This window comes from Anser brachyrhynchus, assembly GCF_964034855.1.
Source record: "Anser brachyrhynchus genome assembly, chromosome: 9".
In the NCBI taxonomy this organism is placed as follows: Eukaryota; Metazoa; Chordata; class Aves; order Anseriformes; family Anatidae; genus Anser; species Anser brachyrhynchus.
Window position 1 is genome coordinate 4,163,067 of NC_137703.1, and position 26,051 is coordinate 4,189,117.

A 26,051-nucleotide genomic window follows, 5' to 3' on the forward strand; every position below is an offset into this window, starting at 1 on the left:
TGTGAACATTAACCATTAATTTTAACCACGTCAAGTGATTTATCCAAAAACAGGTGAGAGCAATTGTCAGACCAGACCTTTTAGTTAATCCTGCTTTAAAAATTTCCCAACACAATCAGACAGAAATCTTACATTCTGCCAAATCCACACACAGGCATAAAACAACCAAACCTTTTTTACATTACAGTATCACATCAGAATGCAGCATGTAACAGTCAAGTACCTTTTACTGAAGTTATACCGATTTCATTAACCTTAAATTATCTGAGAAGGTGGAAAGAACTACCACCACCCCTAAACACACAGATCAGACAGCCAAAAATCTGCTCTAACATTATTTTTTAAATACTGTTCTTTTTAGTTTTCCACTTGAATAGTACTTTGTTTTGGCATAGAAAACTTCTGGAGTTCAGTTCATTTGATGCCTACCTAAAAACCCTAAACCTAAAACCCTAAACCCTAACCCTAAAAACCCTAAAAACCTTTTGATACAACAAAGATGCAGCAAGTTTAACACTAGAATAATAAATAGTACAAGACTTCAGTTTTCTATTACTCTGTTACTTTGTCATACCAGGAAAAAGAGTCAAAACCAAGTGATTTTTAACATTTTTTTATTCACAGGTTTACAAAATAATCTTTAATAAATAATATCAGCAGCATTCAAGATACCTCTGTCTGCTTCTTGATTTTGTATGATGTGCAAAGATAAAAATTACATTCCATTCTTTGCATGTTCACTGTAATGCAAGAACCTGTCGTTTATCCTCCAGAATTTCTTCCTTATCGTCCATTTGGCCTTCATCACAGCCCCTTAAAAGAAATACACAATAGTGATTATCAGCAGCTCAAATTCTTCAAGCTACTCTAGCTAAAGCCATACAGACGTATGTTCATACACACAGAAATAAAAGGCAGAAAAATAGTTTTTAGTGTATTCATAAAAGTATGCAAGTATACATAAATGCAAGCTACTATATTCATTATTTCCCCCTCAGCTTTTATCACATATATTTTCACCTCTTAAACAAGAAGGGAAAAGAACACTGTCACTATTATGCCTAGGTACAGAAATCCCACATCCTAGGATGGGCAAATTAGGAAAGAGAGCTTCTTTTCAGAAAAAAAAAAAATCAGTGACTTTATTTTTCAGAATTTTCAGAAATCCCCAAATTTATAATTTAGGGTCTCAACAACAAAATATATCACTTTACTCTTAATTTGAGAGTACTGACTTAAAACACCAGGATACAAAATAGGTCATGTTAACATTTGTAAACAGGATACAAAGTAAAATCAGAAAGTTAAGACTTTATTTCAGTACTGGCAATATATTTGGCATATTAAGCATCTTACAGTACCATAAAAACATATTTGGGGAGTTTAACTTACCCAGACATATCATCCCTGTTGTGGTCTTTTAGTTCCAAGTTTCTATGGAAATCTGTAACATTTCCATATATCTTCTTCAAGCATCTGCTGGAAGAGGTTACATCTTCAGAAGTTAAGCTGTAAAGTTTTTCTTGTGAACCTGAAATATTTTCAATTATTTCAGTAACAAATATAAAAAAAAAATGCAGTATCTATACTATCAAGTTTAAAGAATTTCACAGTATCAATAAAAATTTGACATTAGAAGTGTCAGAAAAACTTGTAGCTGGTGAAGGATGTCACTACAAGCCCTCAAATAAGTTAGGACATTTTATTATAAGATTCCTGCATTATCAGAAGTAATAGAGAGGGTTTGCTTCTAAGATATTTATGCCAGTGCAATATGAAACCTTGTATGTAGGGCCCCTATGCAATCTCAAAATACAGTAACGAAGGTAGCTAACTAATGGTAGTATGCATCTAAAACAGAGTAACAAGATATATCGCACATGCACCAACCCAAGATTATCAACTAGGGTCACAGACAATGCTTCATATATAACCCACTTGCAATTACACTACTATTTTTCCAGCTAGCTGTAAGTTTCTACTATAAGCTTCTAAATAAGTGAAAGGTATTCCAAGAAAGTGGAATGAAAAGGCAGAGAAAGACTGGAACAATAACTGAAAAGTTATTAACTTCCTTCCTATGTTCCTCTGGATGTATTCAGCATGCATCTTCATTCTTCAAGTATTAACATGAGAAACTCCTCCAAAAAACATAGGTTTGGTGAATATTTAGCAAACAAAGAAGGACAGCTGTCCTGAAATGTGGTATTTGGAAGACTGAGTAAAGAGCTGTGTGAAAAAAAAATATACAGCAAAACGTAAGGTAAAAACATTTTGAAAGACAGAACACTCTGGAAAGCAGATGAGTTCTGGTTACTGAAGATGCTTCAAAGCCAGGAGCTGCCAATATAAAAGCACTACAGCAACTAAGGAGGGATGGCCCATGTTACAGCCTAAGAGATGTAGTTCAAGGCTGCTTATGGCACAAAGTGTCTTAGACACTTGAATCATCTCCTCATTGAGACTGAACAGAAAAATCTCAGCCATTTTTTTCCTCTATTCAAATAACAACAGAACTCACTCTTTTGACTGATTCTGTTCAACTGTAACCACTGACCTTGCCCCTTCTGTAGGAAGGAGAAAACATTTTAAAAGACAGAGGAAAGGGGGCTGAGTCAAATCCAAAATGAGACATAGGATCAGGTCTATAATGCACTATTAGTGGCAGTTCTCATCAGGATTGATTTATAAAATTTTCAGCCCACCTTTTCCCCTTCCAGCTTCCCTCGCATCGAAACAGCTTCTACCACCACCTACAGTGTCCATTGCTAAATACCAAAGGAAAGGATACTTATTTAAAAGAAATCCATGCTCTGAAAGAGTACCTATCATATTCTGTAGATTTCTCCAACAAAATTGAAGAAAGGTAGAAAAAAAAATTAAGAAAGCTGCATGAAACGGTTTGATTTATTTCTGTTTGATCATACTTCAACCTACCTTTAATTTAGTAGAAGCTATCTTAAATCACAGAGTCTTGCATAGTCAAATGCTTTAGTACACGTTTGCCCCAATATCAGTTAGGTCTAATAATAAAGAAATAAATAGCTACTTGCTTTCATTATGTAACTTACAAGCATAAAAGGGGGAAAAAGGCAATATTGCCACTTACTTGCATAACTTTGTAATTCTTTTTCCAGAGTAAGTAGGGCTTCTTGGTCAGCAATATATTTCCAATGATCCTCATCTTGCTTAGTTACATCAATGCACTCGTGCTTTGGTATCTCAGTGTCAACTCTAAACATACGCATAGGTGAACTCTTTGGTCTCGGCTGAATGTTTTTTGGACAATTTCTAGTCAGTTTATAGCGTAGCATATCTGCCGACTGAGGTCTTTTGGAATCATTCCCTGAAATCACACAAAGTCACAACTTCTAACAAATTGCTAAGTAAATGTCATTTTACCCAAAATACAAATGCATAGATGAAGATATAAAAATCACCTAAAAGCAAAACAATCACCACAGAGCAAGCTTCTAATTTTATTTTTGTATTTAAATAAGCAGATCAGAAGTCCACACAGGACAGAACATCAAGCAAAAAAAAAAATGCTGAAATCTTGCAAAAGAAAGTTTTACTCCAATCGCTTTTTAAATTCTTAAATTATTTTAACAGGTATTTTAAAAAACACAAAAATAAAAAAAAAATGAGGCATAATTTTCCTCTCATATTTAAAACAATGTTTCATAATAACATTCTTAAAAGCTCAAAGATTTAGACATGCAGATTGTCACTGAAAAAGAGAACTTCTGTTATGATAGGTGTTACAGGTGTGCCTTGTGTGCAACTGGTGGTTATGTTGTCAATGTATTAGAAACCACGTTTGACATTGCATTTAATTTTGTAATATTATCAATGCTTACATAAAACAGTAGTTTTAATGAGTGAAAATATGACTTATGTCATCAGAAGAAAGGCAAGAACAGTTTTGAACAGCCAGTACAGACAAATCTCAAACTGTATTTCTTTCTAGCTGGAACAAATCAGACTGATATTTCCGTGACTGTTCATATTCTACTCATTTAAAGCAATGCAAGACTGTGAAGAACATTTATAAAAGAAAGACGTTATACAAGTATTGGTTAATGTCTTCCTATTAGCAGCTGAATCCATCATGGTGATTTAAATATCTGCCAAAACTCCAGAATGCTTGCAATATTAATGGTTTGTTGTTTATTCTTCTGTTTTTATTCAGCATATGGAACAAAAAGTCACCTGTCAGTTCCACATCTCTAAACACAAAAACAGGGGGATACACTCTTTTTTTTTTTTCCCCCTCTAAGTTGTGTGTTACTATCAATCCCCTAATGGAGTTTTGTGAGGAATGTTTTCTGAATATTTGGTATAGAGACAAAATATTGATGAATTTTTGACAGTTAAGTCTTTGGTACAAAGGTTTCTTTTACAAAGTTGAACTCCTACAGAACAGTCAACTATAAGTTTTCAAATGATTTCATCATAAATTTTGTAAAACTTCGCATACTTTGCAGCACATTCAGTAGGGGGAGACCACAACAGACATCGTGGAATGTAATGGAGAGGAATACGCAAGCTCTATCAAACACAAGTTATAGGCATGACTTCTGTTAAATAATACAACTGAAGAAACCAAATCTTCAAATAATTATTTTCATCTGTGGGAAGCAGCAGTTTGCTTACAAGGCCTGACCACAGCCATATCTGCTTAATGGCAGTACATTGTGGGGAGTCACATACTGCGCACTGACAGTCGCATGCTGTTTTACAGATTTACATTATTTCAGAGAAAACAACATTAAGCTGAAGATTCCGTGCTGTCAGATTCTTCCTCATCAGTTGTTGCCATTCAAAAGACAAATTAAAAATGGGCAGATTCCAAAAATATTTGTTATACAAAAATATTAAAATCCTAACAGAGAAGGAGCCAGTGCTACAACTCCCATCTTACAGGCACTGGCACCCAAACTGAATAGATCACTAAACTGTATTCTTTGCTTAAAAGAAACAAGGTTACAAACATCCTTAAAAATAAGTATCATGTAAAATAACCTATTAAAGTAGGGCCTCATATTTATTAACCTTACCTGAATATGATCTGCACACTACCATCAGGGGAGAAATTCTATTTTGAGTCTCAAGACCACTTGAAGATCTATTCGATTGACTTTCTATGACACCTCGAACTACAGAGTCATCAGCGTATTCACTTAAGCTCCTGTCAGCAACCCACATCTTATGTCCTGAAATTAAGAAGTATTAGAGGAAAATCTTTGTTGATTTTGTGTTTACACATATTTACTGTTACGATATTTGCTGCATTTAATTTCTGTGATTTAAAGAAGTCATGCATCAAGTTTTCTGCACACAATATAAACAAGCGTATAACAATAATAATTTTTAAATTCAAGTGATATACTAAATCACATTAATACTCATGTCCGCCAATCATGTCACATGTTGTTTCATATACCATTAAAAGCAATAGCATGACAATGCCATTTGGTGATTTATATCATGCACAAGAAAGAGCAGAAATTTCCAGAAATACCGGTACCAAATTTTCAGGTGATACAGAGAAGGATACAAATGTATGGCTCTAAATTAATGTGATTTACCTCAAAGTAGCGAATTCATTTCATCTTTTATGGTGGCATAATTGTTACTCCAAAGTGACTTCTAAAAGTAAGCTGGATCCAAGTTACATAAAGTGAGGGGCGTCTTACAGTGGTAGTGGTAAATAAGTACTGTGTTTGAGGATTTCATATGTCAGTACCTGGAAATGAGGTACTCCTGTTCATAGGGCTAGAGTCTGCACGCAGTGAAGAACTTGCTTCCAGCATTACTTGTTTAGGGTTTACACCTACAACAAAGAAACCTTCAAGTCCCCGATACTGTGTAGAAGCAGATTTCTGTCTTTTGGCTCCATCCTGTAACTTGAATAAAACACGAACAGATTAGAAACACGAAAATGCTTCATAAGTTGCCCTGGCAAATTTATATTAATAAAATGCTCATTTTATAAAACTTGGAATGATTCTGATAGCCTAGTGTAACGGATATTCAAAAGGCTGGTGGCTTTACATGATATAATGCTTTCAAATCCTATAAGCTTCCATTGCTAACTTTGCAAGAGTCTGAGTCTGTTCTTCTGTTGATTGACTGTGGACATAAGAAGTCGCTCTTCTTTGATTGTTAACGAATATCTTTGCGTACCTCAGCTAAAGCAATACTTCCTAATGGTGACTCCAAATCTAATGTTCCAACCTTCTCCACAGTTTTTCTCTTTCCATTTTTTTTTTTTAAACTGAAAGATCATTCTGAATATTTTAGATTAGATAAGTGTATTGACCTTGATACTAACATGGGAAGGGCTATCTTATCTTCTCAGAGAAGCCCTTTAAAAAAAAAGGTATCAACAATAGATCGACAACACAAAGCGGAAGGTATGAAAGCCTCCATCCCCTCAGATGAAATATGGGAGGCAATAACAATCCTCTGATGAAAACTATACTGTTGGTTGCTTTGAGGGATTTTCTGGAGGAAAATGGGAAATAGAGGTAGAGTATTTTGTGGTAACTATACATCTATCACTGTCTCTCAACTGATTCAGCAACAGGGTAATGTTCCTCATGATAACCTGGGAAAGTAGATTACACTACAGTTTATATATCTTTAATTGCTAAGTATAACATTTTACCGCTGAGGACGTTGTAATTACAGGCATAACCAAACTCTGGCCGTTGCAGCCACCATCCAGTTCTTGTGAATCATTATCATTTTTCTGCAATTGTATCTCAAAGAGATAATTGTTGCTCATTAGTTCACTAGGGTCAGAGGTCTTCTCAGGTAGTTTACAGGAGCTGAGTGATCTTCCCGCAGTCTTTAGTTCAATAATGTCCTTTTGTTCTGCATTTCTTTCAAGAACACTGCAGACAGCCATTTTTTCTACCAGAGTAGAAACAAAATTATGCTTTATTTTTTAAATGGAAATTGCTATGAATTACAATCTGCAAGTCTACTACATTTTATGAAATTAAAACACGAAACCTCCATTCGAGTTTTACATTTTAATTTTCATATGGCTTTCATTATGGCACAAAATAAAAAGAAAAGTTAACATTCATCAGCTTCCTGACTGATATCCTGACGCTAACATACACAGACCAGACTTACCAGGTAGTAGGACCTGTTCCATACCTAATGCACGTGTTCCTGTACATCACTGCTCATGAAAAGAGATCTTGATAATATTCTTAACATATTTCAAACTTCTCTACGATAATACATTTTACAGTTAGAATTATAGTCTAGGTAGAGTCAACACAAAAACTGCAATAATAGCAATTTTGTAATATTTCTTTAAAAATTGTAATAATGGTTTGAAACACATTTTATTAGTTAATAATTCTACATACTGTTTTGCTTTGTTTATACAAGATATAGCCATTTTACTTTTTATCCTGTGACCAAGTAGTAACTTACATAGTAAAAATAGCTTTCAAAATTTACCTTGCAAAATTTCTTTGGAAGAAACAGGATTTCTGTCAAGAGGAAGATGTAAAAGATATGGAGTGTCAGCTGTGGCAGTTAAAAGACACGATGACTTTCTCATCGTGCCCACAGTTTCTTCTGGCAAAAGGTCTAGCAGTGTGTTGTTCTGACCTGCAACTGCTGGACAACTTTGAAACAGACAAAGCAGGAAAGATCAGCAGAGTAAATTATAAGAAAATATAGCACATCTTATCATGAATATATTTTGGCATGTCAGAAGAATCACACGTATCATTTAAAATGACAGTCAATATTAGGGCTCTAAGTTTCATCAAGAGTTACAAAATTAGGTATATGGGTATCTTAAAAGCACATAACACTAACATGTTACATATTTGCCTGCATGTAGTCCCTGCTCCTACTTAGTTAAGAGCATACAGAAGAGTAATTCTACCTTTAATTCCAAACATACGAAGGAATACATCTTAGATGGTTTAACATTTGGAGTGATCAAGCAAATAAAATAAAGACATTTCAAAGTGATATATCTCCAGTTATAGACAGTTAATAGTATAGTCATCACATCATTAGATCACTCAAATGACAAGAAAACTAAAAGAGAGTAGATTTAAATCAGATAATAGGAAGCAATTCTTTACTATGAGGGAGGTGAGGCACTGGAATAGGTTGCCCAGAGAAGTTGTAGATGTCCCATCCCTGGAAGTGTTCAAGGCCAGGCTGGATGGGACTTTGGGCAGTCTGATCTACAGGAAGGTGTCCCTGCCCATGGCAGGAGAGTGGAACTGGACTGGATTTAAAGTCCCTTCTAATCCAAATCAGTCTGTGATTCTATGATACGGAGGGGGAGGTGAGGAGAAAAACTTTCAAGGACAACAAAAAGCATTCAGACAGTATCTTGGAAGAAATGTAAAGGAAGGGAAAGTACTAACTGACAGGGTCATGACACTGGCAAAGACTGTGTCTTGTGACGAGGATGAGCAGATATTTTAACCATGCTTTAAAACAATTTACAGTCAAGGATTCTCCCCATTCATATGGGGTATGATTGTCTGCAAAGAACCAAACCTGTTATTTAGCAATGTAACTAAATCAGAAGTTAGGATTACTTCCTTTTCTCTTCCAAAAAATCTCCATATTTCTCATACCTTTCAAACTCTTCAAGTGGTTCAGTTTTTCTTTGGTTATTCATTTCTATAGCCCCAGCTTCCGTCACCAAAAAGTTACGTGATTCTTCCAAGTCTGTGCAATAAGACTAAGTTAAAAAAAAAAAAAGTATATTCAGCAATTGATTATAATTACAATTGATTATAATTACAAAAAGGAATACGAACTCAAGTGATTAAAACTGTATAGATTTTTTTTGTATAATTTCTATACATTAAGAGTCCATGGACACAACAGGAGAAAATTATTGTAAAAGGGACCAAGTATATATATATATTTATATTTTTTTTAATTAGAAATTATTTAACTGTTGTTAATTTAAGTTTTTAATAGATCAGTACTTAAACAAACCATTTAAGATTACTCTGAAGATTCATAAAGTTCTTTATTACATACTTACATCATCAAGAAATTCAATTTTCAGAGTGGGCTCTGCACTTTCAGGAACAGTTTTGGGTACCTGCTCTCTAAATACAGACATCCAGTATCTCTTCACCTCTTCAACTATGAAATATAATTAATTTGATGCATTTTATTTTTTCTCACTTATGATACACTTATAAAAAGGCAACCCTTTTATTTTGCTACTTTGTTATTGTTACTTTTTTTTTTTAAGGTAGAAAGGGCTTAAGTATGTAACTGTCCAGAAATCATACTCAAAAAAAAAAATCCCTCCCCCCAAATATTTAATAGTTAGTTTAAATAAAAAAAATATATATATACCTGTTAAATCATTGACATCATGTTCATCTCCTTTTTCGCCTCCTCCAGTCACAGCCTGATGTGACACAGTCTGTGTTTGCATAGGCCTTAAATCTTTAATGCAACTACCAGATATTTCATCAACAGGAGTTCTAAAAAAAAAAAAAAAAAAGAAACCAGTCTTAAAAAAAAGTATTTTTTATTATTTACCGCATCAGTATTTACCACTGCTAAAAAGCAGCAACTCCTAATTTCAGTGCAATGACCTCATACCTCAGGGACTAACAAAGTAACTCTGCCGTATTTACAGAAGTATTATGAAGATCATACTTCTTTTTCTCTATAAAACTCCTGTAGCAAAAACAGGCTTCCAACTATCATTATTGCTCTTCAAATTCTACAACAAACTGATAGCAGAGAGAATCTCTCCAAATACTCCCTCTGCTGTAATTCTGAAATACAAAGTCATCAACTCTGGCTATAATGGTTACTTTTTAAGATCAAGTACTATGACCCCTTAATTAACTCTTGGTAATATAGCTAATATTAAAGTGTTTCAATGCAATTTTGTTAATGCTATAAAGCGTTTCTGACCTTCACTAGCACCAGCAATTTCTACAATACCTTCTGTACTTCTTAAGCAAGAGTTTCTCCATGTAGCTCAGGCCACCCTCCTTGAATTGAATTTGGACGTGTTCTTTCACAACAGGCAGATTGGTCTGTACCTCACAAATTCCCACAGACTCTAGTAGAATTATTAAAAAAAAAAAAAAAAACAGCAGTTCAGATTTATAAACTTGCTATTTAGATACATCATTTTTGAACAAATGTCACATTAGTAGCTTATACCTAGCTGAGTCTTTGCATAATTCTAAAATTTAAAGTGTCAGGATAATTCTAGTAGACAAAAAGAAACAGGGAGTTTTGAGTCACATAAATAATTTGAATACTTGTTTGGATTTCCTGGATTCAGCTGGAAAGAATTCACAAACTGTCAGAATCTGTGGAAAATACGGTCTTTGCTTAGATTTAGATAGGACTGCATATCTAAAGGTTACCCAGCTTCTCCTTTTATGACTAAAAGGTCAGTAAATAAATTTCAAGACACACATAAATATTCTACAGATAAGCAGCAACATATGCAAGCACTCCTTGCACCTAATGATATATAACACATTTCTCATTGCACCTGTAAATCCTTTGACATATACGATTGCCTTTAATTCACAGAAATCTACTTCCTAGATGCATGAGATCTTAAAGATCATATTTACACAATACATTTAGCAGTGGCAGTAGCCAGTAAAACCTCACTCCTTGCAACTTCGCATATAAAGGAAGACTACTACAAACCGGAGAAAGCCAAAACAGGGCAGCTGGGAACAACGGTACTGTGTATTTTTGTACAAAAAGTCACAAAGAATGAAGACAAATTGCACAAATCCAATCAGACAAGTTATTTTGTATTTTTCCATGCATACTTGATGTGATTGGATCTTTTCACTGGAACAAAGAAATATTAGGAGCCTGTGGAATGTAAACAGAAAATATACTTTGATACAACATGCAAAGTCCCAAGCCATGCACATTCTTTGTCTTAGTTAAAAGCTTGGACTTTATGGTTTGGCATTACCATTCACATTAAACTCTTAAATGAGAAAAAAATGCTATGGAAAAGTATAGACGCAGATTGAACAATCTGGCCAAGGTAACAGTTAATTACAAAAATTCTGATAAAACACCAACCTGTACATTATTAAAAAAAACAAAAACTTCAGAGGTTGATGATAATTTATAACAAAACGCAGAGGAAAAAAAAACTTAAACATCTACTATTCTAACAGAACACCTATCTTCATTAACTAAACTAGCTGCTAACTCACCAAAATGGCTGCGCATGTTTTTAATGTGCAATTAAAATAGAAAAATTCATACCTGATAGGACCTCGCCAGCACGCTGTTCTTTTCTGTGATCACAACTACCATTTCTCCATTGAATCAAAGCTTCCTGAAAAGACTTTGCAGATTCCTCCTCATTAAATGTACCATTTAGTAATAGCCCTTTGTCCTGATCGTCAAGGCCTGTCCAGGCTGATTCCGAGAAGAGTTCCTAAATCAGTTTCACAACATAATTAATACAGCACTTCTGATGACAATCCTCTCCCCAGTTACATAACAGCAACAACATTTTTATTATCAGCTATGGAAATGTTTTCTGGCCTCAGTTTAGCTGCCCTGGTAATCAGAGCTACTCAGTTTTCAAGTGATCTTGCTCATGTCTGAATTGTAACGTTCTATCAAGAGCAAAATAAGAAAAAAAAAGTTGGTATAAGCACACAAAAATATATATTTAAATATTTTTAGTAGGCAAAAAGCAATAGTCACAGATAGCCCACATCCTATGTATAGGACAGATATTACGCCCAGAGGTTAACAGACTGAGCAAGTCTGATAGCCTGATCCCTCATTTGGTACAATGTGAGAAACCTAAGACCACTCTGTTTAAGATGTCACAAACATTAACAATATTTTTATTTTTTGTTTCTGAACTGTGTACTACCTCAGCACTGCTTACTGACACTGGCAAAGATGAAAATTTGTTTGAAGTGACCTGATGTTTGCAGTTTACTTTCTTCTCCTCATGATTAATTTTAGATTCATTCAGATTTACTTCATTGGTGAAGTGATGGACAACTTCCAATTTTCCAAAATGCATATTGGCTTCTGTCTGTTAATAGAACATTATGAAACCTTTAATTTAATATTAATATAATCCAACTTTCCACCAAACAGCAAAATACAAGGCAGCAAGAGAACTGCATATTGAAAACAGAATGATGGCGACGCAAACACATACTTATTTTAATAATCCCAGCGCAAACGTGTGAACAAAAGTCAATAATCTGAATACTCCACTGGGTACGACACAGGACAAACCAGCTGGAATATCAGTTTGCACTTAAAAGTCCAGGAAAGTCCTAGCTATGAAAAACTAGAAAACTGACTAAAAATAGCTACAGATCAAGAGTAATAGTTTTACTCCACTAGAACTTCATTGATGTGCAACCTATAGTAGAACAAAAAAAGATATTGTTAAAATGTAATATGAATGTAATTTGATTACCGACTCTTGAATGATTATCAAGCAGGAACAAATAATATTTTATGTCGATCCTTTCTGTATGCCCCCTACACAGAGAAAGACCAAAAGGGAAGATAATTTGTCTATGAAGTCCTTGAGCAAGCCACATATTCTTACCACCAAAACACATGAGCAGAAGAGGTACAGGCAGAAAGTTTAATCTGAAAGAGTCAAAGATGTCAAGCAGTCATTGCAAAACTAGAATTTACTCACATCTTCTCATTTCCACCTACTCTACACTATAATCGACCCAGCAACTTTGCAATTGCTGGTTACGCATTAAATGGTACTTGTGACATACCAGTGAGCATGCCAGGACACTAACTGCTGCAAATAGCTGTTTCTTTTTTCCTTTTGCAGTCTTCTTCTGTTTCTTATACTGCACTGCTGGATGAATAAGGTTCAATGTTTACTGTATGAACACGCATGTTTTGTCATGCACTGCTGGATGAATAAGGTTCAATGTTTACTGTATGAACACGCATGTTTTGTCATATTCCTTAATTCTGATAGTCCACAATCATCCATAATTGATGGCAAGTGTTTTTTCACCAACATGTTGCTAAAACACATAACGATGACAAACATATACTAAAGGAGAAACAGCTAAATTTGTCTCTGTAATTGCCATTCTCCTTGGCTCATTCTGTTTTCTAATGCACATGCATCCAAAAGCACACAGCTAAAGATTGTGTCGATTTCTCTTTCACCACATGAAGAAAATAATCTTAGCACTACAGTAGAATTCAGTAAAAGCCACATTTGAAGGAAATAGTTTTATTGATGTAGCTTTATGCAACTACTCTTCTTGAGAAAGAACAGTTGCATTATGTATGGTTTTTTTTTGGTATTCTAGCACACGGTATATAATAGTTGATCAATGTTTGTAAGACTTAGCTTCCTGCATTATTTGTTTAAAAAACATGACATTTTTATTCACATATTGCTCAACTGCTTCAAAAAAAAAAAAGCTAGAATTTGCAATTTGCAAGAATTGCAAAGCTGATTTTCAAGAATCCTTACAAAGCTTATTTGTTTTGACCTCATGTAAAACTGCCCAGCAGCTGAACTGAGATGCTGATTTTCTCCCAGTATGATGCCAAACCAACACAGGTATCAAATACATCGACTCTCAAAGTAGCAGTAGGAAGGGGACAAGAAAGAGTGAGAGGCAGCAGCAATGGGACCCATCAAGAAATTTAGAAAACACTACTCTAGATTCTCACTAGACTGACTGCCTTTAAATTTTCTGCTGTGTAATTTCTCTAAAAACATCCAATACTCCTCAATCATACGGCTAAAATTCTAGATTAATAATTGCAGAATCTCACTTGGACTGCAATAATCTTTCTCTCTATGAAAAATTGAATTATAGCTACTGTTTTCTATTCCAAAAAAAAAAAAAATGCATCTCTGCACTTCCTGCATTGTTTCGTTAGCTCCCTTTATTAATAGAAACAGTTACTAATTAGTTTCAGAGTAGGATTGGAAAGAAGAGGGAAGTAGACAAGTAAAAGGGGAGAAAAAAAAAAAAACAAGACAATTAAGGTGAAATTCTCCTCACACAGATGAAGTGCTCACAACACTCTATGACTCTCATTTTAAATCCCTGTATTCTTCCATTGAACTGCTGCATGACCTTTAATCCCCACAAATAAACTTCCAACATCTCAATTCAGTTTACCACCGAAAATGAGATAAATAGCATTTCCTTTAAAAAAATCATCTAAAAAAGAATGCATTACAAATATCAAGATATATCAGTATGTATTTTTCAGACCAATAACTCTGATAACCTACTGCATTACTGAAAGGAATCTCTCTAGGAAAGCGGAATAAAATGACCAAATTTTAGAGGAATAATAGAACGCCATATCAAGTGACATTATTGAAAAGCAAAATCTGCCTTCGTGAAAACCTCATATGGTACAACAGAAAGAGTTAAATTGACTTGCACTCAGTCAAGACCCTACCAACATTTTCTCTATTTTTGTTAGCTTTTATTCTCACAGTAAAGTAACCTTGATTCTTTCTAATCACAATTTTTAACTGCAACAGTTACTAGTGAATAGGAAAGTCACATTCAATAGTGTCAAAGAAATGCCTTTGTAACCTAAGGTGTGACAAAACACCACCTCGCTATCCACCCGCTTTGTCTTCAAAGCCAGTGGTAGCACAGGAGACTTTCTGGGATCAGGAGCTGGGCACTCTGAAGCATAGCTCCAGGTGAATTTAGGGAGGAGAGAAAAGCGAGCATTAGTTTAACTCATCCCAGAAGCAGGGGATTTCTAGCCCAGCGACTACTTCAAATATTCGTGAGGTGAAAGAGCCACTGCCTCAGAAACACCGCCAGGCAGACAGGCCCGGTGTCTGGGCGGGCCGGGCCGGGGCCTGCCCGGCGGCGGCAGCACCGTGGAGCCGCAGCGGCCCCTGGCGGCCCGGCCCGGCCCCGCGGCCCCTGAGGGAGCCCGAGGGCAGCCGGAGCCGGAGCCGGAGCCGGGCGGCTCCCCACACACCTGGCCGCAGTTCGTGGCTGAGGGAGGGAACGGGGAAAGGGAATCAGTCAAAGAACCCAAGGGAGCAAAACGCAGGTGGCTTTGGTGCGCGGTGATCTTCACGGGGATTTAAAATCCACACGTGTTTTTTCCTGAGGGAAGCAGAAAAAAAGGTCTTTTTCGTTTGAGAACTAGCAGCTCCAACTGTTTTAATTTGCCGTAAGTGCTTCAAATATATCATAGCATGTACTACATGGGAAAAAAAAAAAAGAAAAAAAGATGTACTACATTCTTTAAAAGAAAGTCTCATTTCCTCATTCAACAATAATCTACTCTATTTCCACAAACTACTTCAGAAATTGAATAATTGAATAGTAAAGAGCTACCTTATATTTTGTAGGCTAGGCACTTGCTAAGAGGCAAACTCTATTAAATAAAAATCATCTAATACTTGATAATACTAATTTCCACTGTAACATAGCCAGAAAATACCAACTCAGAAAGCAGCCAGAATTAACCACTTGCCCTGATGCTTACCAAAGTACTTAAAATTACAGAGTGTGCACAGAGTATTCAATTTGCCCTATTTGCCTGCAACCATACAGCTTATTTTAAACACATGTTGGTGGTCTTAGTCTTCTTCAGCTACATTCACATGCTGGGCCAATTAATAAAAATACAACTTAAAGAAACTCCCTGTTAAAAAACAGATAACAGTTATTTATCTGTTTCTTTGCCATTCATGAGATCAGGATGTAAAACCTTCCTTTACCTCACGTGCACTAAGTAGTTATCACTGAGAGTAATCGTAGAATTAACATGGATATAATCATATAGAACATACCAAAATATTTTGACAAACAAGTGGAAAAAAATATTATAATTTCAATTCCAGCAAGTTAAGATTATATTAAATAAAGTATGATCAAAATAGTCTCAAACATTTCACTGTATTTTTCTTTTTAAGTTGCTGTGCGTCTAATAGTTGAATTTGGCACCTCAAATGGTCCAATGGACCATTTTAAAGAGAAGTAGAGAATCCTTCTAATGACTTACTCATCCCAGCAGCTGAACAAAAGGCAAAAATAAAGTATAAAAATCTTGCATTGGCCTTAGCTTTTCTGGTGAAAAGTTCAGGCCAGTTCCCTGACATTATAATTTCAAAGTGGCAATACCGTCATTAAAATAATTCCTTTTAATAAAAGGGCAGGAGGCAGCTAATAACAACTTCCATTAACTACCACAGTACAAGCACATTATACAAAAAAGCTAGCACACGCAACACTAACATAACATTTAGACTTGCCCTTGTGTTTTAGGTGTACACATATGTATTTTCATATACAGGTCCTTTCATCAAGGAGCCTGGAAGTGAATCCCACATCAGCTGACTTGTCTCTGTAGACCACATACAGTTTACAGCTTAGAAAAATCCAATATAATTCATTTTTCTATATATTCTGTGTACATCTGGATACCACTACACAGCTATTATGTATACTCTGTAGCAACAGAATATAGTGTGTAATTTTTATACCATTTACTTACCAGCAGTGCGCTCTTAGTTTCACATTGTCCACATGCTAGCTCCTTCACTTCAGATTTTTCATGAGCTACAGAATTTGACATTTCATGCTTAAATGGTTCTTTCACTGGCTCTGGAGAAGGGAAAAAAGAAAAAAAAAAAAAACAGATTCCAATCTCTGATTTCCACCTTATTATTTAATTGCAGCAACCTCCCAGAATCAAACACTATCAGAATTTTGAATTTTGTGAGTTTTAATTTAACAAAGATGCCTTTACCTTTCATCTGTTCTTTCAGTATTTGCAACTTCACTTTTCCCGAAGAAACCTGTATGAAAAAATATTTACACACATTTATACAAACATTAAGGTATTAGAGTATGAATATTAAAAAGAAGCTTAAGGTGCTAATGAAAATGAATACACATATAACTTATAAAACTAAAAATTTACTGTTTCTAGGAAAATAGCTAGGCATGTATTATTTGCTAGGTACATAGCAAGTGTATTCCACAAGTACAGACCTGCAGAACTTTCATAACCACAGTGACCTAACCTCAAAATTCAACCAGTGAATTCATCTGCACAGACTGAAAATCTGTCCAGCCATCTGCACATACACCTACCTATAGATCTTGGGGGCCAGAAGGGAGCAATTAGATTGTTTTCATTCTGCTTCCCCCCATCACCCTTCCAGGATCTTGCACCCCAGTAACCGATCATTTTCAACATTTTCTTTCCTTGTTTTTTTCCTCCAGAGAGTCCACACTGCGCCCTCACCCCTCTACCCCCACCCCCTCGTGAATCTGCAGGCACTTTAATTTTGAAAATTTTGCCTCTTCTCCTTTGCCAACACAGCTGAAATCTGAAGTCTTTGAAGTAGTAACAGCTCTAAGCTACTTGTCTCAGAGAAGTGGAAGGAAAAAGAGATGGGTTAAAGAAACCCCTTTCATTCCAATCCTCTCCCTTCTACTCAGAGGCAAGTAGGCAATTTTATTGAAATTGAGTGCGTTGGCTGAAAAAGACCTTCACACCAAACTGCTGCTGCTTCAAAAGACTTCAAATAGCAACTGTGATGGCTTAGTCTGAAGTTGTCATTGTCTGCTTTTCTTTTTAGACTTACACAAGCTTCATTTCAGCCAGTTTTGAATGGTCTCTCTTAATTAACAGCTCCCATTTCACCACAACATACATAGCATAGCTTCCAGAAAAAAAATCATAAAGCTCTCTTTTTATGTCCCATTCAGACCTATTTGTGCCTCTTCAGACACATCAATGTCTGCTAAAGGAAATAGGAAGTATCTCTAAATTGAAGTAGTTTGGATTGGAAATCTCCTACAGATTTTTCACACTAATTCAGGGAATGAGTAAAAACCATCAGTTCTGTTATCATAATTGGTATTTTAACAGCATTCATGAACATTGTTTGATCATGGCTATACCTAATGCTTGCTTCCAGGATGTATAAAGCTTCAAGGACAAAAGCCTAAGCTATTAAAGTGATGATTTTATTTCACCACAGAAGGAAATATTGAGACTAGGTTATTGCAGTTTGAAGTGATAACACTGTCTGAAAGGCTGCTTATAAATTTGACCAACTTTAACCACTTTCAGCTCAAGTTTCTTAAGACACATCTACTTTATGCTTAATATGTTTGGAGAGTTTCTGCAAAATTGCCCTAGTCATTTTAAAAAAGAAATAAGGAAATACCCTATTTTGTACATATAAAAAAGCAAACGGCTTTCAATGGCTGCCTAGAAAAGTTCTGCATCCCTCTCTTCAGGGCCGAGCGAGGATCTCATAGCATAAGACTCCATAGACAAATTTAATCCACATTTCAAAACATCCAGTCTTGGTTGGCCCTTGTTAAAAAGAATGCATCAAAGATCTGGTTAGCCAGCACTTGACCCATTAGCATCAGTCCTCAAGGGACAAATGTAGGAATCCTCCCATGTACTATGGACCACATGACAAGTTGTTTTCTCCTTCTGTACTTACTGAGAAGGAAGAAATGCAGAAGCATCTTAAGATCTTAGGACATACAGAAGTGAAAAAAAAAAAAAAAAAAACAGAATGAACCGCATTCCACTACGCCATTCATATGATGGTACTACTTTACACAGCGGCTGAGGAAAAGAAAAAAATGTACCTGTAGTATTTTTAAATATGGTGTGCCTTTCTCACAGTTAATATCTGTGAAGATCACAAACTTGTGCTCAAAACTTTACATGGAGTCTTTTATTACAGATTCATAACAGACACTAGACAAGGCCTAATTAATTTGAAAGACAGGCTCCCAATGACTTCCACCAGTACCAAATTAAACTCTTACAACAGTAAATAATCATTACTTCTACCAATTCAGTATCTATTACAATTAAAAAACAACAGATCACCAAACAGAACTTGATGTTCCTCCAGCTCAAAGGGAAACATAAGATTGGCATGGAAAAATAAACAGCTACAAATTCTACTCAGAAATGCTCAATCTTTTGTTTTTACAGTATTTAAAATTACCATATTTTGTAGCATGAATTTTCTAAATCTTCTTTCGTTTAAAATAGCTTTATCTGCAAATATACTGATAGCTTATTACCTTATTATTTTTTTCTTTGCTTTGTGACAAAACTCGGGCTTGGATGGTCATCGGTCCTACTTGTCCAGTTTTCCAGTGATAAGCGCTTGATTTCCTATGAACCAAGGCAAGAAAGTGTTTACTCATCATGTCTTCTGGAAACAAGAGAAGCATATACATTTTCTTTTGGGATTTTAAATAAGAACAGAGCATCACAAAAAAAACTGGTTTATACGGTCACCAATTACCCATAACACAAGCCCCTCCCTTCCACTGAATTTTAACTGATGAATAAACATGTAACAGAAGTGCATTTTAGATAAGTCTTCATTATCCCAATCTACCCTAGGGCATTCTTCCAGCACAGCTACAACGCAACATCTTTTAACAAGCCATGCATACACACCTAAAATACAGATTTCAGGGAATGTCAGTTTAGATATTAACTACTATGACTAACACGGAAGACAGTGGGGAAGCATTTAGACTAAGGGAGATCAGATGGTATTTTTCAGCTTTAGCACACTTGCATAAAGGATGTTAGAACAGGTTCACTCACACAGAGATTTATTAGCAGACTCCATAGTTGATGGCAGCCACCAACTCTAATAGTGAAGGTAGTGAAGGTTACTTTGGGAATATATTACATATAAATATATATATATTTATATGTATTTTAAAAGGGAGATGAAAAAGGACTGATTATTTTCAGCCTGCTTTTTCCTACTACTATATACTTTTCATCATTCCCATTTACAATGCTATTTGCGCTGTAGTACGCTAGTTGAGCGCAGGTTCTGCACATTCATGGGTTTTTAAGCTTCTATGCAGATACACTACTGCATACTATTTTGCAGGTATTTAAATGACTATTATCTACCTTGTTTTGCACTGTGTTTGGTTTCCTGTAAAATAATAATAGTAATACAGCATACAAAAAAAGAAGGCAAACTTATTGGAGGAAAAAGGAACAATCTTCCCAGCTGTGGTGCAAATGCCAATGAGTCCTATCATTTGAACTCACCGTAACAACACCATCAGGGTTTGCAGGTACAAGGCCAGGAGAACAATATGGGGAAAAACAACGCCACGCACTATCTGGAAAACATTGCCTCAACAGCTCAGTTAAAAGCTAACAGAGCTGCCAAAAGCAAGTCCTTAGCGTTACCAAGACTAAGGCACTAAGGTATCCAAGGCACTGTGCAACCGTAGGTGTGTCTCCAGGGTCAAAATACATCAGGAAGAAATACAAAGCAGCAGAAGCAGCTGTTGCAGAGATTCGCTAACATTTAGAGTGTGCCAGTAACATGGCCAACACTTAAAACTTCCACCCTAGCACTTGCACCGTTACATTATGCTTACTTTCTGAGCCATGTTTTCCATCACACAGAAAACAGCTTTCCAAGAAGCTACAGGGATGCATGCAAAACAGGATTAAAGCAATACTAAGAACAGGATCCTCTCCAGAAATGTCAAAAGACAGGAATAGTGCAAGAGCAACTACTTTTTGTCTCCTCCTTTAAAACTAAGTTGACAAATCCAATGGGACATGGAAAAAAGAAGAAAAGAGAATAAATGAGGAAAAGGGATCTCTGCCTCTGAAGGAATATCCCTGTTGGGAATTCGTTAATTTAATTCTAAAAAATCAAAGCTTCACATGGGAGTTTAAAAATAAGAAAGCCATAGGATAGCAAATTTATTACTGAGAAGAAAGATTGGAGAGAGGAGACTGAATACCATTGTGAATTCTACACTTTGCAAAAGATCCCGTCTGGGCCATGGGGGAGATGCAAAGGAAGCATCTCATTGGATTCCATTTTTTTTAAACAGAAACTTCACCTACTTTCTCTCTTCTTTTTCTCTGCTCATGTTGGATTGCAGTTGCCGTAATTTCTTCTCCATCTCTTTATTCTCCATTTCTAACTGCACCTTCTCCAACCGCAATTCTCGAACAGTTCTAGAAGAGTTAAAATGATCAAATATGCAACAGAAATTATGTGAAAGACACTAAGATAGCTGAAAGAGTTTAAAGCAGCAAGCCAAAAAAAAAAAAAGAGCAAAATTTGTCATTAAAGGCAAAAAAAAAAAGCAAAATTTGTCATTAAAGGCAGGTCACCCTTCTGACCAAAAACAGTTGTGCAAAATGAACTGCAGGTCCGGCGCAAACTCCCTGCACCCAAGAATACCTCATCACAGATGGGGTTTGCTCCTCATCTAGCTAGGACCTCTACAGTTCAATGGCACAGTCATCCTATTTGACAGGCAAGCTAAGCGTCTGCCAAGTTGCATGCCTTCACAACACAGCCATAAAAACAGAAAGATTATACAGCAAAACCCACACTGCTATAAAGATATTTGTGGTTTGTTGGTGTTTGTTCTGTTTGTTTCTGGTTTGGGTTTTTTGTTTGGTTTTCACAGTGATAATGGCTACTCCAATATAAGCTTATAGTGCCAATGTAAAACTGATGTAATTGTGTCTGTATTCAGAAAGATTTGTTGCTTAATGATGATGAAATAAACTATCCCAGACAATGCTTTGTTACTTATTTGTTTATATACGTTAGCATACAGAGTCATAAGACCTATAACTTACTCAGAAAGTAGATTAAAGCCTAAGAAAGAAGAAAGGCTCAAGTGTAAAAGCATAGGGAAAATGCCAGAAGTGAAACATGTAAGTGAAGTTTGTAAAGACTGCATGATAAAATTTATGTTTTAATGATAATTCTTTGTGCTCTTACACAAATAAGTTCTTCTACTTAATGCTTCATTAAAACGTACTGAAAATGCTGAAACAATATCTCTACCATATTCAGATAAAATGCACTTACTTTGCTTTTAATCTCACTGAGGTTCCACTTTTTGAACCTGGGAGTATTACAAAACCATTGCTGTTCATGATTCCCAGTACAATCTATTCTGAGAGAGAGAAAGAGAAAATTTGAATGATCTACAGTTAGCAACCTGTTGAAATGGGAATTTGATTGAAATTAAAATGGTAAAAATTTGTTACAAAGCCAAGAAGTATTAATACACAGAAAGAGAGAAACAAAGATATATGAAATGTCAATAAAAACCTAAACCAACTCTAGATTAAATCTAACTGAAAGAAAAACTTTTTATTACATTTATGGTACCAGGGAAAATATTTACTTGTCTGTTTCTTTTGGGCAATTCCCTAAAGTTCAAAGAAAGCAGCTTAGTATTAAACAAATTTCAGGTTTCTTGAACCAGACTCATAGAAAGCACAGAGAAGGAGAAAATAGTAACAATGGCTACAAAACTATCTCATCTGATTTGGAATGACAAATGTCTTCAGTCCTATACAAATTGATTCAAAATAGCATAATAACTTGCAGAGCAGACAGAGTTATTACCTACTCTCAAAATTTCAAGACAGTGATGTTTTAAAGATATTTTTTCCCCCAAGGTTGTAAAATACTCTTCCAACGAGCAAATCTATACAGCAAAGAGTCCAAAACAAAACTTAATATCCATACCCTCCCTGCACTAGAATGTTTGCAGTATAACTAGTAGAGGCTAGGTAGGCTGCTGGAAGAAACACGCCAACACTCAATTTCAAGCACAGTGCCAAAGTCCAGAGACTTTCAGCAGACAGGCCATTTGGAAACTGTTCTTCAACGGTTGGCTAACAGATTCCAGCTGAAAGCAAGACTTAAATGAAGAGTGGAGAAGCTTAGTATTTGAAATACATCAAATGTATAACTGAGCTCAAGAGCAAAAGTTCAGCAGTATGTTCACACCTAAACCTGAAAATGGCCATTAGCGGCCACGCACACGATACCCCCATTCATGAAGCAAAATGCACATCAATATAACATAGGTTGAAAACATCTGGTGGAACCTAAACACTGATATTTCAGCCCTGACAGAAATGTCAGATATGCACACAAAATATGTTTCTTACTGTGCTGGAAAAAGCAAGCGCTTCCTTCTTCCCCGTCATTTCAAAACAATTATTAATTTATCATACTATGAGATAAAATGAGATTCTGTTACCTTAGAACAGAAGGTTCTTCCAGTGTGCTAGCGAGACTAGTGCATCTAGACAGGCAGGATAACGCTCTGGTTTTGATGTAGCCTGAAGACTACTGAAAAATAAAAATGGAGGTAAATTACTGGGGCCAGCTTAACAAGCTCAACGAGGGAAAGTAGTTAACTCATGTCACGAGCATTATTTCCATAAACTTTAACATGTTGCACTGTAAGAACATTTAAAGAGGTAACTTTAAAGTTTTAATAGTGTCAGACAGAAAACAATCCACAAAGTTTCAAGAACCTAGTAATACTGGGTGGATATAAAAGCATGAAGTTATTGATAACAGGTGTTACGGACAGACAGCAGGTGATCATAAACCTGAATTGTTCCAAGAAAATACATGAACTCTTTTAACCATTATTAAATATTAGTCAATTGTAATAGCAAACGCAACCCTAATGTTCATGAGAACAGCTGTTAAACATTGAATGTTACGGTCTCAGAGTCTGAAAGTTAAACATGCACCATTTGGGGAAACACGCACCCCCTTAAGCTTGTAGGACATCCTTAAGTACCCATGCAATGGGCTGTGAGGACTGCCAGCGAACTCCACAGAAAGCAAGTACTTTTGTGGAAAACCCAAACCGTAACTCCTCATAAACCAATCCAGTACCTGCAAACGAAGTTGTAATTCAAAAACAGATGAGAGTTCCCTTTTTCTGAGAGGTTGTTGTCTGCCTATGGATCCCTTCCCTTTCTAACACATTTTTTAGCGAGGCAGAGAGTAAAGCAACTCATCAATGCAGATAAATCAAGCAGTAAATATCCACATCCTTTCTGCCTGCTCTCCTACACACTCCAGTACTCAAATTTCATCGTTCTAGCAGATTCCTCAGTGCTGCTAATTGATATGCACTGCAACTGAAGAAAGCAAAAACTGGTGCTTCTGCTAAAGGAAGTTTAAGTCCGCAAAGCTAAATGAACACAAACACCATCTACCCTGTATCTCAGCTTGGCTCAAATTTCTTCCTAATCAAGTGATAGCTTTATAACTTAAAACAGCTAAAGATTACTGTAGTTTATTTCAAAGTACGTGAGTTTTACTAGAGCTGACGAAATTCCTACAGCTTTCTCCTATCAATAAACCCATAAAATCCATTAGGATTTTACACATATACAGTATATGTAATAACTTGCATCTAATTATCATACCCATGAACACGGATTTCATGCTAGACTGAGCCCTGGCCACTTACCAATAATTCAAACTTCACTATTCTTCATTTATTTTGAAGAATTCTTAATGTAACCAAGGTTTTGCCTAGCATCACTCGTCAGCCACCCCTTTGAAGTTAATGTTATCACACATTGGAAAGATGTCACAGGGACTGAGAAGCAAACACCTGAGAAACGAATACCGCCTCTGGTATATCTTCACCGTTTAAACAAAGAACTAAGATTTCAACTTTATTCTAATTCCAAATACAGACCATGCTAACAGAACAGTCTCTCCATGCAGTCTTCTCAAAAAAAAAAAAAAGCACGAGGACATTTCATGATAACCACCTTCTCATCGGTGTCACAGAGCCCCAGGAAGGGCCCTGTGGGGTCCTTGCTGAGTGGGGACAGCACGGGTGAACGAGGGGATCGAGGGCAGCACTTGCCTTGACCAGACTGGAGGCTCTGCCAGGCGAGGCTGTTACCAAACCTCTTACCAAAACAGCGGCCTTCTTTCTTTGCTCGTTTATTTCGCTACCGGTGGCTCTGGGGTTTGTTTGTCGTCCCACCCCCCGAAGCCCGAAGCAAGGCAGGAGCAAACAGCCACGGCCAGGGCACCGGGCCCTGCCTCGACACGGGCTGGGCTCCCCGGCCCCCAGCTCCCGCCCCACCGACCCCCGGCGGCCCGCCCGGCCCGGCCCGGCCCGGCCCGGCCTGGTCCCGGCCCCGTCGCCGTTGCCCCGGCAGCGGGACGCGCGGAGGAGGAGAGTCCATTCGGCGCTGGGGCTGAAGGGGACTGCGGGGAGAGCCTACTGCCTGCAGGGGGGGGCAGGCGGGGCCGCGCTGAGGGGAAGGTGTCCGCCCCTCATCAGGGGCCGGGGAAGGGATGTGGGGCTCTGGTCGTCTGCCATTAGCGACGGGGACACGTTGGGTTTTAGTTAAAGTCACACTCAGGGCCAGCGCTGTGAGCTCTCCTATTTGTCAGCCACCCGTCCGCAGCCTGCGCCATCCAGCCCTGCTGATATTTCTATGGGGGGGCTCCAGAACTGGAAGCCCAAGCCACTGAAGGGCAGCGCCCAGCCCTTGTGACACAGATCACAGAATCATAGAATCATTAAGGTTGGAAAAGACCTCCAAGATCAGCTGGTCCAACCATCACCCTATTACCAATGTCACCCACTAAACCGTGTCCCTAAGCACCACATCCAACCTTTCACTGAATACCCCCAGGGACGGTGACTCCACCATCTCCCTGAGCAACCTGTTCCAATGCCTGACTGCTCTTTCTGAGAAGAAATGTCTCCTCATTTCCAACCTAGATGTCTGGGTCTCTCAGTTTCCCACACATGTGGACTTAAATTTGGCCCTCAGAGTCCTCTCATATCAAGTAAACCCAGTGCCGGTGTTGGCACCCACAGCAGACACCAGGCCCAGGAGCCAAAAGCAAGGCCCAGCAAGAACACTGCACCACAATAATACTTTTACAGCACTTCTATCCTCTGACTTTTCAAGTTTTCAGGACGTACTTTCTTCACATTTTTTCCCTACAAGAAGTGCAGAGGTTTCTATTCAGTAGAAACAACAATATGTGGCAGGTGTTTTTTACACCACTGAATGAGGTGATATTTGTATTAACTACCTTCTTCCAAGCAGAAGTGATAACTTTAGGTACCCTAAAAAGCTTGGCAGCACTGGAATTATCTCAAATTGTATCTGACACAGACTTTCCCTGGGGCAGGGATACA

The 26,051-nt window shown here is 36.9% G+C and overlaps 1 protein-coding gene across 22 annotated transcripts; it reads right to left on the reverse strand.

Annotated features, from left to right (window-relative positions):
• Window positions 1–600: 600 nt before the first annotated feature.
• ZBBX (zinc finger B-box domain containing) lies at window positions 601–25,760 on the reverse strand. 22 transcript variants are annotated; one of them, XM_080604287.1, is made up of 21 exons: window positions 24,579–25,757; window positions 23,633–23,761; window positions 23,109–23,197; window positions 21,920–22,002; window positions 20,935–21,048; window positions 19,113–19,206; window positions 16,795–16,843; window positions 16,540–16,649; window positions 11,915–12,082; window positions 11,290–11,464; window positions 9,979–10,099; window positions 9,376–9,506; window positions 9,053–9,156; window positions 8,634–8,740; window positions 7,486–7,655; window positions 6,674–6,921; window positions 5,750–5,909; window positions 5,061–5,216; window positions 3,110–3,346; window positions 1,393–1,531; window positions 601–813 (listed from the first exon to the last, which is right to left on the reverse strand). In XM_080604287.1, exons 4-21 carry the CDS (start codon window positions 21,985–21,987, stop codon window positions 738–740), a joined length of 2,427 nt encoding a protein of 808 aa, XP_080460413.1. In that variant the 5' UTR covers window positions 21,988–22,002; window positions 23,109–23,197; window positions 23,633–23,761; window positions 24,579–25,757; the 3' UTR covers window positions 601–737. The 22 variants fall into 22 exon arrangements, with proteins under 22 accessions (XP_080460413.1, XP_080460411.1, XP_080460425.1 ...); XM_080604285.1 differs by having other exon boundaries at window positions 23,109–23,200; XM_080604299.1 differs by having other exon boundaries at window positions 21,920–22,007; window positions 24,579–25,756.
• Window positions 25,761–26,051: the final 291 nt, after the last annotated feature.

Excerpts from the sequence above, each read along its gene's own strand:
- ZBBX (XM_080604291.1), bottom strand. The coding sequence starts at position 21,987 with ATGAACAGCAATGGTTTTGTAATACTCCCAGGTTCAAAAAGTGGAACC. Across the intron at positions 9,507-9,978 it reads TTGCTTAAGAAGTACAGAAG|AACTCCTGTTGATGAAATAT; the intron begins GTATTGTAGAAA and ends TTTTTTTTTTAG. Across the intron at positions 7,656-8,633 it reads CCACTTGAAGAGTTTGAAAG|TTGTCCAGCAGTTGCAGGTC; the intron begins GTATGAGAAATA and ends TCTGTTTCAAAG.